Source organism: Colobus angolensis, unplaced genomic scaffold, assembly GCF_000951035.1.
Source record: "Colobus angolensis palliatus isolate OR3802 unplaced genomic scaffold, Cang.pa_1.0 Scaffold32, whole genome shotgun sequence".
Taxonomy (NCBI): Eukaryota; Metazoa; Chordata; class Mammalia; order Primates; family Cercopithecidae; genus Colobus; species Colobus angolensis.
In genome coordinates this window covers 6,085,900-6,101,217 of record NW_012116488.1, presented here as the reverse complement: position 1 = coordinate 6,101,217, position 15,318 = coordinate 6,085,900, and the positions used below count along the sequence as shown (strand labels likewise).

Below are 15,318 nucleotides of genomic sequence, written 5' to 3'. Positions count from 1 at the left end.
TTGTTCTTTTTACTGAGCAGTGTGGCCTACAAAGCATTCGTTTGCAGTGTCTAGAGCTTCTCCTCATTCCCTTTTTTTTTTAGACAGAGTTTTTGCTGTTGTTGACTAGGCTGGCGTGCAATGGCGCGATCTCGGCTTACCGTAACCTCCGCCTCCCGGGTTCAAGTGGTTCTCCTGCCTCAGCCTCCCAAGTAGCTGGGATTACAGGCATGCGCCTCCACGCCCAGCTAATTTTTGTATTTTTAGTCGAGACAGGGTTTCTCCATGTTGATCAGGCTGGTCGTGAACTCCCAGCCTCAGGTGATCTACCCTCCTCGGCCTCCCAAAGTGCTAGGATTATAGGCGTGAGTCACCGCACCCAGCCTCCTCATTCCTTTTACAGCTGCACGGTGCTCCCTTGCAAGGAGATGCCATGGTGTATTCAACCAGTCCCTGCGACAGGCTTTGGTTTTGCAAATTGTGCTGCAGTGATTGGCTGTGTGCATAGGGCATTTTGTATTTTTGCCAGTATATTTAGGACAGGTGCCTAGAGATAGGGGTGCTGGGTCAGAGGTGCACCTGTGATTTTGCTGGATGTTGGTGATGGTAATGATATAGGAGTCTCCTCCAGCACTCAGCTAATCATCTACTTTGTCTTATAATTTAGCAAAAGCAGATTGCCTTTTCCAGTTCTAAATACAGACATTTTTCAAATTTTGAAATGGATAATTAGGAATTCTAGGCTCGTAATGGTTAGATATGTTAAAAGTAAACTTTGAATTTCCTCATATAATCATATATGTAATCATGTTTTTAACCCTAATGGGAGTTTTATATATCAAATATTGTACATTGCGTTGTTGATGTGATGTAAGTTAAAAGGGTTTCTTGATCATTAGATTGCAACTTAATATCATAAAAATATACATTAGTAGATTTGGCTAGCTTTACTAGAACTTCTAGATTTATTTATATCAACTATAGTTTTGAAAATATATTATCATGAATAGTACTCTTGAAGTCTGGGTATTCCAATTCAACCATTTAGAATGATGAAAAAAATTTATTTCAGGCTTAATTATGAATGTTTTTGGAACTGAGATTTTTAAAACCTTGGTTAGATTTCAGTTACCAAACTATGGCGTCATATTGCAGGGAATCTAACTCAAGGTAGTTTAAATAGTATGAAATATAACAGGAAACTGCTGAGCATAAATGCTGCACCTATTACTGGAAACCAGTCTTCAGCTTGGTTGTCCTTCTCCCTCCCTTCACTTCCGGTGAGTTGGTAGGGTCTGTCCTCAGAGAGCCCAACTCACTGGGAAACTCACATGTTACTTTTCAGAACACTCTTCTCACATGAATGAAAGATAACAGATTTCAGAGTGGGAAGATACCTTAAGGAACACTTTTGACCAAAGCCTTTGCTTTATGGGTAAGGAAAACGGGACCCAGAGGACCTGACCTATGGACACATGGCTAGGTGGGGACACAGCAGGGACTGGTGCCCCAGCCCCTAACTCCCAGACCTGAGTTCCTTCCCCCACGCTCCACTACCTCCCTGACTGTGCCTTGGTGTAAGCGCAGGAAGTAAGTGGCTGTTTTTGGGTGAGAATGTGAGAATGTGCCTGGGGTTCTACTCCAAATCTGTGTACAAGATATGCAGCCCGTGGGTTCTCACTGGCTCTGATTCTGCCTCTGGTACCACTTGACCATAGCATTTCATTCTCTTCACATTATATTCAGGATACAAAATTGTACCCAGTGTCCACAATAGAGTATTTTATTGTCGGGATGTAGCCAGGGGATAATGACTACCACTTCTAGGGTGTCTACTATGTGCCGGGCACTGTGCTAGAAACTTCGCATTCCTCATTCCTAATCCTCACAGCAATCCTGCAAGGTGAGCACTCTGACCTTATTTTAGAAAGAATCCAAGGCTTGGGCTACGTCTTCCAGCTCAGCTGAGGATGAGTCCAGTCCTGTGTGCCTCGAGGGTCCTTGCACTCCTTCACCTGGGCACCTCTGACCCCCAGAGACAGGATTCCAGCCATCCTGCAATCCTTCCACCGGATGCATTCCAAACACGGTGTTTCTCAGGCTCCTTTCATCTGAGAAATTCTCCTTTTGGTGCTGTGTTTGTTGCTGTGTTTTGCCTCTAGGAACAATTTTAAATTTTTTTTTAAACAACCCTTTCATGAACCAAAAGAATATCTCATATCTTAGTGTCATCTGGAAGCTAGGGATCCATTTATCTTAGCACTTGAGGAGCAGAAAATTGTGTCTGAACCTTCCCTAGTGCTATGTCACTTCTGCATTTTTAAAGAGCCCTTATCTGAAAATGATTCATTACAGCTGCTCCTCTTTTCCTGCCATCTTCAAGATCCAGGCTGGCACCTGTTCAGACTCAACACTAGGAGGTATTTTTCCTTCCAGCAGGTTTTCTTATGGCAGAGAGCTTTCTTCCTTGAGTGGCTAATAATTTTTAGACATGGTAACGTGAAAGAAACCTGGCGTGATGTCATGTGCAAAATAGGTACTTAGTAAGCACGATGGTGGTGGGGGTTACATTGCTACTTAGTCAGTCAGTGGTTACAAAAACCCAAGGATGTTATCAAGAGAGGGATGAGCAGTAATTGGATCTTGCCGAAGTTGGGATCGATCCAACTTCTCAGTCATTCCAAGAGTAGTCACTGTGCGTCCCCCTCCCCCTTCCCATCCCTCTCCTCTGCCTCCTCTTCCCACCCTCTAATTTTCTTTCATGATCTCTCATCACAACTTTAATATTCTATTTGCTTCTGAGGCTACTGTATTATATTTTAAGATATAAAATATACACTCTGGGAAAGCCTCCTGCATTGCATCTGATTTTCTTTTCATGGGCTTTTAAAATACTATTTTCTATTCTTTTGAGAAAAGGACAACAGTAGATTGTTAGGAGATTGAATTTTGAAATTATAACTCAAGAAAGAGTGAACAACTTAGTAGTGACTCCAAAATGGCTACATAATGTCTCCTCTTAGAAGAAAGGTTTTTGTTATTGAAATTGAACCAAGTTAAATTTCCAATGTATGTTGACTCCTTTCTGTGTGTAGGTCTGGGAGCAGGTGCTAGCTTCAAGAATCCTGCAGTCAGTGGAGTAGACAGACTGTTGGATTTAGCATTCCAAGTGTGACGACGGTGGCTAAGGCAAGGCGGTGTGGGAGCATGGAGGAGGCCCCACTTTATTTTACATTAAAGAGAGAAGGAAGATTGGCCCTCAGCTTTAGGGACTGGAAAGTTCCAGCAAGTTAAAAATTTGGCATAATATACAGTTTTGTTGTTGGTAATATTTTAAGAGCCTAAATGGAGGCAGATTTAATTCTATAATGAACAAAATCTGCTAGCTCTTTTATTTGTTTGTTTGGAGATGGAGTCTCCCTGTGTTGCCCAGACTGGAGTGCAGTGACACGATCTCGGCTTGCTGCAACCTCCGCCTCCCAGGTTCAAGCGATTCTCCTGCCTCAGCATTCTTAGTAGCTGCAATTACAGGCACGTGCCACCACAGCCGGCTAATTTTTCTGTTTTAGGAGAGAGGAGGTTTCACCATGTTGGCCAGGCTGGTCTCAAACTCCTGTCCTCAGGTGATCCACCTGCCTCAGCCTCCCAAAGTGCTGGGATTACAGGAGTGAGCCACTATGCCCGGCCTCTGCTAGCATTTTTAAATGAACTTTTTGTTTTAGGATAGTTTTAGATTTCTAGAAAAGTTGTAAGCACAGAAGTTTCTCATAGACACAGTACCCAGTTTCGCCTATTATTACCATCTTACGTTAGTATGGTACATTTGTCACAACTAGTGGACCAATATTAATATGTTATTATTAATTAATGGCCGTGCTCTATTGGGATTTCCTTAGTTTGTCCCTTAAGCCCTTTTGGTTCCAGATTCCCATGCAGGATAACACATGATCTTTAGGTACCCTGGCTCCTCAGCCTCCTCCAGGCTGACAGTCTTCCTTGTTTTTGATGATCTTGACAGTTTTGAAGAATACCGATTAGAGAGTTCATTGACTGTCCTTCAACTTGGCTTCGTGTGATGTTTTTCTCATGGATAGACTCAGGTTATGGGCTTTCGGGAGGAAGGCACAGAAGTAAAGTGCCGTTCTCATCTTATCAGCACATCCCGTCCAAGGGTGCATGCCATCAACATGGCTCATCACTGTGGTTGTTGACCTTGGCCACCTGGCCGAGGGAGTGTTGGTCAGGTCTGTCCACTGGAAAGTGACTTCTCCCCCAACTTCATCACTTGACTGTTAGAAGGAAGTCATCATGCGGCAGCTACACTTAAGGAGTGGCAGATTATATTCTACCTTCTTGAGGGTGGGGTAGCCACATAAATTATTCAGAATATAGCTGCATGGGGATTTGTCTGTCTCTTCATTTATATATTTACCCAATCATTTATTTATATATACTGCAGCATAAACTTACAGATACTCGTTGTGTAATTTGGGTTATAACCAAATACTATGTTATTTTTTTGTGGCTCAAATTGTTCCAGCTTTGGCCTTTGGGAGCTCTTTCAGTTAGGTCCTGTGTCCGTTTGACTTGCCCCCACCAGAGTAGTGTCTTTTGGTTTTATTGTTGTTGTCTGAGCACTTCTTTACTTTGTGGCACCACAGGAGACTCCAGATTCATGTGTTCCCTGCCCCAGCCCTACGTGCAGCTGCTTCCCCTGGAGGCCTGCTTCCTTCTGCTATAGAACGGCCTTGGAAACCAAGGTTTGGGCATTGGGTGTCATTGCTTTAGGCCCTCTCAGCAGACAGAGCTCAGAAACATGTGTTTATACTAACCTGTGTGTGTGTGTCTATGTATGTATTTATACTTACATATCTGCATCTGTGTTAAGGGAAACCTGAGTCTGCCCTGATGTCTCTACTCTAGTGGCACATGGTTCATTCCCACCATCTCCCCTTGCTTATCCATCACCTCCTCTCCAACAGTGAGAGACCTGCCCCTGCCGTCCTCCATCCTTTTATGTAATTGTTCCATCCTGGTGTTCCTGTGTAGTGGTTTCAGAATTGTTAGCCTCCACCTTTGTGGGAAGCAACCTTCCTAACTAAAATGCAGTGCTGATATGCAGTTCCTGTTATCTTTAGTTTTACAGTCTCTACTCATTTCCAGAATGACTTAGGTCAGCACCTTCCTTCCCCCCACTGCTTTCAGTGAGGTTGTCATATGTTTGTCATACAATCTTCATTCCATCCTGGGGTTTCCCCGTCTCCTAGTCGGTTTTTTTTTTTTTTTTTTTTTTTTGAGACGGAGTCTCGCTCTGTCACCCAGGCTGGAGTGCAGTGGCGCGATCTTGGCTCACTGCAAGCTCCGCCTCCCGGGTTCACGCCATTCTCCTGCTTCAGCCTCCTGAGTAGCTGGGACTACAGGCGCCCGCCACTGCGCCCGGCTAATTTTTTTTTGTATTTTTAGTAGAGACGGGGTTTCACCGTGGTCTCGATCTCCTGACCTTGCGATCCACCCGCCTCGGCCTCCCAAAGTGCTGGGATTACAGGCGTGAGCCACCGCGCCCGGCCCCCTAGTCGGTTTTACTTGCATACTTCAAGGTTCACTCTTAGTGCTGTAAGGGTCTCTGGGCTTTGACAAGGCATCATGTCAATATCCCTCACGATGGTATCTTACAGAATAGTTTTATCACCCTAGAAGACCTCCTTTACGCCACCTATTCAGCCCCTGCCCTGCAACCTCTGACAGCCACAAATCGATTTTCTGTCTTTAGTTTGCCTTTACTCAAATGTCATATAAATGCAGTCATACAACATGGAGCCTCTCAGACTTGCTGCTTTCCTTTAGCAATGTGGATTTCAGATGTGGTTTGCTTCATTCCTTTTATCACCAACTCATATTCCATTGTATAGATGGGCCAGTATGTTTATCTATTCACCTATCAGAGGACATCCTAGTTGCTTCCAGTTTTTGACGATTGTAAATAAAGCAGCTCTAAATATTTACATGTGGGTTTGTGTAGACATAAGTTTTCAGATCAATTGGGTAAATACCTAGTGTCAGTACAATTACCGGATCATATGGTGAAACTATATTTAGCTTTATAAGAAACTGCCAGACTGTCTTCCACAGTGGCTGTACTATTTTTCATTCCCACCAGCAAGGAATGAGAGTTCCTGTTGATCGGCATCCTGGCTATCAATTGGTATTTTGTCTGTCTTTTTGGATTTCAGCCATTCTAATAGGTGTATAGAAGTATCTCATTATTGTTTTAATTTGCATTTCCCTAATGACAAATGATGTCGAGCATCTTTTCATATGCTTATTTGCCATCTGTATATGTCTTCTTTGGTGAAGTGTCTTTTCAGATCTTTTGCCCATTTTTTTAATTGGGCTGTTTGTTTTCTTACCATTGAATTTGAGGAGTTCTTTTTATATTCCTTATACAAGTCTTTTATCAGATATGTGATGTGCAAATATTTTCTCCTAATCTATGCCTTGTATTTTAATCCTCTTAAGTTCTTTTGCAAATTTTTAAAAATGTTAATGAAGTCCAAGCTATCAGTTTTTTTCTTTCATGGATTATGCTTTTGGTATTAGATCTAAAAACTCATCACCAAATCACTTTCTTCTAGAAGTTTTGTAGTTTTGCATTTTAAATTTAGGTTTATGGGCCGTTTTGAGTTAATTTTTGTGTAGGGTGTGAGGTTAGTGTCTAGGTTCCCTTTGTTGAAAAGATGAAGATCTTGGCTGGGCATGGTGGCTCACACCTGTAATCCCAACACTTTGGGAGGCTGAGGCAGGCGGATCACCTGAGGTCAGGAGTTCGAGACCAGCCTGGCCAACATGGTGTAACCCCATCTCTACTAAAAATACAAAAATTAGCTGGACATGGTAGCCAGCATCTGTAATCCCAGCTACTCGGGAGGCTGAGGTAGGAGAATTGCTTGAACCCAAGAGACTGAGGTGGCCAAGATTGTGCCACTGCACTCCAGCCTGAGCAACAAGAGTGAAACTCTGTCTCAAAAAAAAAAAAAAGAAAAGAAAAGATGATCCTTTCTCCAGGGAATTGCCTTCATATCTTTGTCAGTGCTGCTAGTGTTTCAAAATTCATGCCCTTTTCCTTTCTACCTAGCTTACGTTCTGTAAAACAGTGGTCCCCAGCCTTTTTGGTACCAAGAAAATTGTGGAAGATGATTTTTCCATAGAAGTGGGGGTGGGTGTTGGGGATGGTTTTGGGACGATTCAAGCATGTTACATTCATTGTGTGCCTTCTTTCTATTATTATTACATTTTAATATATAATGAAATAATTATACAACTCACCATAATGTAGAATCAGTGGCAGTCCTGAGCTTGTTTTCTTGCAACCAGATAGTCCCATCTAGGGTTGATGGGAGATAGTAACAGATCATCAGGCATTAGATTCTCATAAGGAGCGCTCAGCCTAGATCCCTTGCTTACACGGTTCACAAGAGTTTGCACTCCTAAGAGAATCTAATCTGATCTGACAGGAGGTAGAGCTCAGGTGGTAACATGAGTGATGGGTAGCAACTGTAAATACAGATGACGAGTTGCTCACTCGCTCACTGCTCACCTCCTCCTGCTGTGTGGCATCATCTTCCTAACAGGGGGTTGAGGACCCCTGCTGTAAAATGTTACCTTTACAAAAGGGAAGTTTCTGATATTATTTTCTGCTTGTCTTACAGCAAGACCACTGATGCAGACCCTGCCTTTAAGAACCACTGTCAACAATGGCACTGTGTTACCAAAGAAACCTAGTGGCTCTCTACCGTCCCCCTCCGGGGCCAGGAAAGAAACCGCTGTGCCAACAACCAAAAGGTGAGCCAGAAGCAGGGCCTTAAAGGAACTCTAAAAGCAGTTCTCTCTTCGATCCCAAAATGAGTATTACTTTTTAAAATGATATTGTACAATTTCTTCTCTGAGTTAAAGCTTATAAAAGTCCAACATTTTATATGTTGCCGTAACAGGAACTAGTTAAGTTTATTATTCTTCTCGTTTTAGATTTACTTGTGTTGCCTTTGAAACCTCACTGGCTAAAACCACAGTGTGGTGTTTTGTATTTTTACTTAAAGTTCTCTTTTGAAAAAACAAATGTTAGTATAACCTGGGTAAAAATAAATAACTGTTCCCAAGTCCATACTGGGAACATGACAAAATTCAGATTGCCATGGCAACCTCAGATTTTTCTCTATGCAGTTTGGATAAGCTCATGCTTTCAAAATGTACCCAACAGTGGAGTCTAAATATTGATGTTGTCTGTCACAAAGAGCACAGTTTGCTCTTAACTTTGGTATTATTTTGTAATTGCCATTTAAAGATTTTTATATTTAAATATTTTTATATTTTAGGGCCAGGTGCAGTGGCTTACATTTATAATCCCAGTACTTTGGGAGGCCAAGGTGGGCAGATCACTTGAGCTCAGGAGTGTGAGACCAGCCTACCTTAACCGTTTTTAAGTGTAGAGTTCAGTAGTGCTAGCCAGGCTCAGTGGCTCATGCCTGTAATTCCAATACTTTGGGAGGCCAAGGCGGGTGGATCGTCTGAGATCAGGAGTTCGAGACCACCCTGACCAACATGGCAAAACCCCGTCTCTACTAAAAATACAAAAATTAGCTGGGCACGGTGGCACATGCCTGTAATCCCAGCTACTTGGGAGGCTGAGGCAGGAGAATCACTTGAACCTGGAAGGCCAAGGTTGCAGTGAGTCGAGATCACACCATTGCACTCCAGCCTGGATGACAAGAGCGAAACTCCATCTAAAAAAAAAAAAGAATTCAGTAGTGTTAAGTATATTCACACATCTGTTGTTGTGCAACAGAGCTCTAGAACTTTTTCATCAGGCAAAATGGAAATTCTAGACCCATTAAATAGTAAGTCCCCCCTTTATTCTCCCCACTGCCCTTGACAGCCACACCTCTACTTTTTGTTGCTGTGATTCTGACTGCATTAGGTATTTCACAGAAGTGGGATCATCTAAATAGTGCTTGTCCTTTTGTGACTGGCTTACTTTGCTTAGCATAATGTCCTCGACATGCATCCATATTGTAGCATGTGACTGATTTTCTTTTTAAGGCTGGATAATATTGCATTGTGTGTATATATCATATTTTGCTTTTTATTTTAATTTTAGATTCAGGGGGTATGTGTGGAGGTTTGTTACAAGGGTGTATTTGTGATGCTGAGGTTTGGGCTTCTGTTGATCCCGTTACCCAGATAGTGAAGATAATACCAAATAGGAAGTTTTTCAGCCGTTACCCACCTCTCTCCCACCCTCCTTTTGGAGTCCCCAGTGTCTGTTATCTCCATCTTTATCATAGTTTGTTTATCCATTCATCCACCATAGGCTGTTCTGTACCATTTATCTGCACATCTGTCCTTATGGCCAATACCCTACCATCTTGATTACTCTTGCTTTTTAGTATGTTTCAAAATCAGGAAATGGGAGGCCCCCAACTGTATTGTTCTTTTTCATGATTGTTTTGGCTATTTAGGATCCCTTGATATTCCATATGAATTTTAGGATAGTTTTTTTCTATTTCTGCAAAAAATGCCATTGGGATTTTGATAGAGACTGCATTAAATCTGCATATCACTTTGAGTAGTATGGACATTAAGCAATATTAAGTCTTCCAATCCATAAACATAGGATGTCTTTCTCTTTTTTTGTATTTTCTTTTAGCAAGGTTTTGTGGTTCACAGTGTGTAAGTCTTCTATCTCCTTGGTTAAAGTTATTCCTAAGTATTTTATCCTTTTTGATGCTGCAGTAAATAGAATTAATTTCTTAACTTCCTTTTCAGCTTGGTCATTGTTATTGTATAGAAATGCATCTGATTTTTGTGTGTTGGTTTTGTATCCTGAAACTTTGTTGAAATTATGTATTAGTCTTCACAATTTTTTTCTGGAATCTTTAGGGTTCTCTAAGTATAAGATTCTGTCATCTGTAGACAGATACTTTTACTTTGGATCCTTTCCTATTTGGATGCCTTTCATTTCTTTCTCTTGTCTAATTGCTCTGGCTAGGACTTCGAGTACTATGTTGAATAATAGTGGCAAGAGTGGGTGTCTTGCCTTCTTCCTGATTTTAGAGGAAAAGATTTCAGTCTTTTACCATTGAGTATTTATTTGAGCTATGGCCACTCAAATCTAGCATTTATTACGTTGAGGTAGTTTCCTTCTATTCCTAGTTTGTTTTGTTTTTATCATGAAAGGGTGTTGAATTTTGTCAAATGCTTTTTCTGCATCAATTGAAATGATCATGTGGTTTTTGTCTTTTATTCTGTGAATATTGTATCACATTGATTGATTTTCATGTGTTGAATCATTCTTGCATTCCAAATATAAATCCCAGTTGGTCATGATGTATAATCCATTTAATGTGCTGTTGAATTCAGTTTACTAGTATTTTGTTGAGGATTTTTTCATCAACATTCATCAGGGATATTGGTCTATAGTTTTCTTGTATCTTTGTCTGGTTTTGGTATTAGAATAATGCTGGCCTCATGCAATGATTTGGAAGTGTTCCCTCCTCCTCGATTCTTTGGAAGAGTTTAAGGAGGATTGGAATTTATCCTTTTTTAAATGTTTGATAGAATTCTCCGCTGAAGTCATCAGGTCCTGGGCTTTTCTTTGTTGGGAGATTTTTGATTACTGCTTCAGTCTCCTTACTAGTTCTAGGTCTGTTCATATTTTTTACTTCTTTATGATTCAGTCCTGGTGGGCTGTTTGTTTCTAGGACTTACTCATCTGCTCTAGGTCACCCAATTTGCTGGCATATGCTTGTTCACAGTGGTCTCTTATAGTCCTTCTCGTTTTTGTTATATCAGTTGTAATGTCCTTTCATTTCTAATTTTAGTTATTTAAATTTTCTCTCTTTCTTTGTTAGTCTAGCTAAGGGTTTTTCAATTTGGTTGATCTTTTTAAAAAAACCAATTCTTGGTTTTGTTGATTTTTTTTTTTCTATTTTCTATTCTTGCTTTCATTTGTCTCTGCTCTAATCTTTATTATTTCCTTCCTTCTGCCAACTTTTGGTTTTATCTTTTTTTTCTAGTTCCTTGAAGTATAAAGTTAGGAGGCTGATGTGAGATCTATCTTCTTTTTATGAAAACTTTGATCACTGTAGACTTCCCTCTTAGTACCCCTTTAACTGCCTCCTGTAAGTTTTGGTATGTTGTATTTTCATATGTCTCCAGATATTTTTAAAATTTCTTTATGATTTCCTCTTTGACCATTGATTGTTCAAGAGTGAGTTGTTTAAAGATTCACTTTTTATTGTAGCAAATACAGGCATTCCTCATTTTATCGTGTCTGTCTTTACTGTGCTTTACCACATTTGTTTTACAAATTGGAGGCGATGGCAACCCTGTGTTGCGTAAATCTATCAGCATCGTCTTTCCAACATGTACCCACTTCATGTCACATTTTGGTAATTCTCGCAACGTTACAAACTTTTTTGTTACCATTATGTCTGGAATGGTGATCAGTAATCTTTGGTGTTAATACTGTAATTGTTTTGGGGCACCCAAAACAGCACCCAGAGAAGGTGGCAAACTTAATCCATAAATGCAGTTTGTGTCCTGACTGCTCTGTCCATTGTTTCCCTATCTCTCCCTCTCCATCGGCCTCCCTTTTCCCTGAGACACAACAGTATTGAAATAAGGCCATTTAGTAACCCCATAATGGCCTCTAAATGTTCAAGTGAAGGAAGAGTCATACATTTCTCACTTTAAATCAAAAGCTAGACATGATTCGGCTTAAGGAGGAAGGCATGTCAAAAGCCAGGATAGACCATCATGTGGTTTAGATGTTTGTCTCCTCCACATTTCAAGTTGAAATGTGATCCCCAGTGTTGGAGATGGGCCTGGGAGGAGGTGTTTGGGTCATCAGCGTAGATCCCTCATGAATGTCTTGGTGCTGTCCTCACAATGAGTGAGTTCTTGCTGTGAGTTCACTCAAGGTCTGGTTGTTTAAAAGAGCGTGGCACCTCCTCCCCACTTGCTGCCTCTCTTGCCAAATGACGTGCCTGCCCCTGTCTTGTCTTCTGTCATGATTTAAAACTCCCTGAGACTGCACCAGAAGCTGAGCAGATGCCGGTGCCATGCTTCCTGGGCAGCCTGCGGAACTGTGAGGCCATTAAACCTCTTTTCTTTATAAATTACCCAGCCTCAGGCATTCCTTTATAGCTGCACTAAATGGACTCATGCAGGCCTGTTGTGCCAAACAGTTAGCCAAGCTGTAGATGCCAAGAAAAAGTTCTTGAAGGAAATTCGAAGTGTTTACTCCAGTGAACATGTGAAAAAAAAAAAAAAGTGACATCCTTATTCCTGATAGGGAGAAAGTTTGAGTGGTCAGAATCAAAAATCATACCAGGCACAACATTCCCTTAAGCCAAAGCCTAATACAGAGCAAGGCCCTAACCCTCTTCAATTTTATGAAATCTGAGAGAGGTGAGGAAGCTGTAGAAGAAAAGATTGAAGCCGGCTCATGAGATTAAGGAAAGATGCCCTCTCCATAACGTAAAAGTGCAAGGCAAAGCAGCAAGTGCTATTGTAGAAGCTGCTACAGGTTATGCAGAAGACCTAGCTGGTTAAGATAACTGATGAAAGCAGCTACACTACACAACACATTTTAGGCCAGGTGCGGTGGCTCACGCCTGTAATCCCAGCACTTTTGGAGGCTGAGGCGGGCAGATCATGAGGTTAAGAGATCGAGACCATCCTGGCCAACATGGTGAAACCCGTCTGTACTAAAAATACAAAAAATTAGCTGGCGTGGTGGCGGGCGCCTGTAATCTCAGTTCCTTGGGAGGCTGAGGCAGGAGAATTGCTTGAACCCAGGAGGCGGAGGTTGCAGTGAGCCGAGATTGCGCCGCTGCACTCCAGCCTGGGCAAAAAGAGCGAAACTCTGTCTCAAAAAAAAAGAAAATAAAAAGCAACAACAACACATTTTCAATGTAGACAAAACAGCCTTATATTGGAGGAAGGTGCCATCTAGGACTTTTATATGAGAAGTCGATACCTGGCTTCAAAGCTTCAGAGGAGAGACTGACTCTTGTTAGAGCCCGATGTGGCTGGTGACTTTAAATTGGAGTCAGTGCTCATTTATCATTCCAAAAATCCTAGGGCCCTTAAGAGTGATGCTAAATCTTTTCTGCCTGTGCTCTGTAAATGGAAGAAAACCTAGATGACAGCACATCTGTTACAGCAATATGATGTACTGAATATTTTGAGCCCATTGTTGAGGCCTACTGCTCAGAAGAAAAAGCTTTCTTTCCAAATACTACCATTCATTTACAGTGTACCTAGTCACCCATTAGCTCCGATGGAGCGGTACAAGGAAATTAATGTTTTTATGCCAACTCACACAACATGCATTCTACAGCCCTTGGATCAAGGAGTAATTTCAACTGTCAAGTTTTATTATTTAGGAAATACTTTTTTTTTTTTTTTTGAGACAGAGTCTTGCTCTGTTGCCCAGGCTGGCATGCAGTGGTGTGATCCCAGCTCACTGCAACCTCTGCCTCTGGGTTCAAGTGATTCTCCTACCTCAGCCTCCCGAGTAGCTGGGATTACAGGTGCACACCACCATATCCAGTTAATTTTTTTGTATTTTTAGTAGAGACAGAGTTTTGCCATGTTGGCCAGGATGATCTCGATCTCTTGACTTCATGATCCGCCCTCCTCGGCCTCCCAAAGTGCTGGGATTACAGACGTGAGCCACCGCACCTGGCAAGGCTATTGCTGCCGTTGATAGTGATTCCTCTAATAGATCTGGGCAATGTCAATTGAAAACCTTCTAGAAAGGATTCAACATTCTAAATGCCTTTAAGAACATTTGTGGGGCCAGGCACAGTGGCTCACACCTGTAATCCCAGCACTTTGGGAAGTTGAGGCAGGAGGATTGCTTGAGTCCGGGAGTTTGAGACTGCAGTGAGCCATATTTGCGCTACTGCACTCCAGCCTGGGCAATGGAGTGAGACCCTGTCTCGAAGGAAAAAAAAAAAAGAACATTTATGATTCATGGGAGGAGGCCAAAATCTCAACATGAACAGAAGATGAATGGGAAGAAAATGATTTCAGCCCTCATGGATGACTCTGAGGCAGTTCAAGACTTCACTGGAGAAAGCCACTGCAAATGTGCCGGAAATAGCAAGAGAACTAGAATTCGAAGTGCAGCCTGAGGATAGGACTGAGTTGCTACAATCTCCTGATAAAACTTTAATGGGCGAGGAATTACTGCCAAAATAGTAGTTTCTTGAGATGGGATCTACTCCGAGAGAAGATGCTGTGAACCCTGTTGAAATGACAATAAAGCGTTTAGAGTAGCACACAAACCCTGATGAAGCAGTGGCAGGGTTGTGTGGCTGGAGCGTGGGGATCGTGGCCTGGGCTGTCTGGCTCCAAAGCCTGTGCGCCTTCCATTGTGCTCGGCTGCTTCCTGCACAGATTTCCAGGTCATCCCAGACATCTGCCGAAGGAAAATGCTTGATATAATGACTGCTTGCAAATCATCCTTCTTTTATGCCCCCTCCTGTCTGTGTACTATTCGTGGGAGCAGGAGCGGCCATCAGGAGTGAGGGTGACTCTCGGCAGAGATTTCTCAGATTGCAAGTCTGATGTTGATAAGGGGGCACCGGGGCCAAACACCAAGTAAAGAAACAAGTCCGGGCTATGAACAGAGGCCTGGGTCTTACACCCCCACATTTCAGCCAGATGTGAAAGGGCTCATAGGTGGCGATTACTCTCAGCAATTTTATCTTAGTAAAGAAGGGAGGGAGGAAGGGAGCAAGACAGGAAGGAACGAATGAACACGTGAAAAATTATGATAGTAGCCATCATGTTATATCTGAGTGTGTACATTTGTGTACTCGCATTTAAATGGTAACCCTCCCAGAAACATTCTAAGGCTTCTGTAGACTTTTCCTTATAATTTACAGAATATCCATTTGATTACTCTAATAAGCTGTGGTCAGCATATAGTTGCCAACTAGAAATACATAGTTTTCTAGACTGAGTGTCCAAGACTCTGGGTTTTGAGTGAAAGTGTAGTGATTCATGTATTTTGGGTCGTTTCTGGCTTTTATGGGCTTCAGTGGATGGGAGTTCCCTTCCATTTGGAAGCTGGAAATAAGAACAGTAGCATCTAATTGCTACTCCGCGGTAAAGTTCCTGTAGATCTCTCATTAGGAGAGAATTTTGAAAACAGAAGCAGGCTGGGCATTCTGAATATTAGGATTAAAATAACTTCCAAGTCATTTCAAATCTGTTTACAATCAGGTAGGAATTTTTCTGTCATCAGAGTTCCAAATTAAATGAGTCGGG

At 41.9% G+C, this 15,318-nt stretch overlaps 1 protein-coding gene across 1 annotated transcript in view; it reads left to right on the top strand.

The window, feature by feature from the left end:
* Positions 1-15,318, top strand: part of EML1 (echinoderm microtubule associated protein like 1) — a 208,273-nt gene that overhangs the window by 121,915 nt on the left and 71,040 nt on the right. Inside the window, exon 3 of the mRNA XM_011951483.1 lies at positions 7,686-7,818. Coding sequence (XP_011806873.1) covers positions 7,686-7,818 — 133 coding nt within the window. The remainder of the gene's footprint in view (positions 1-7,685; positions 7,819-15,318) is intronic.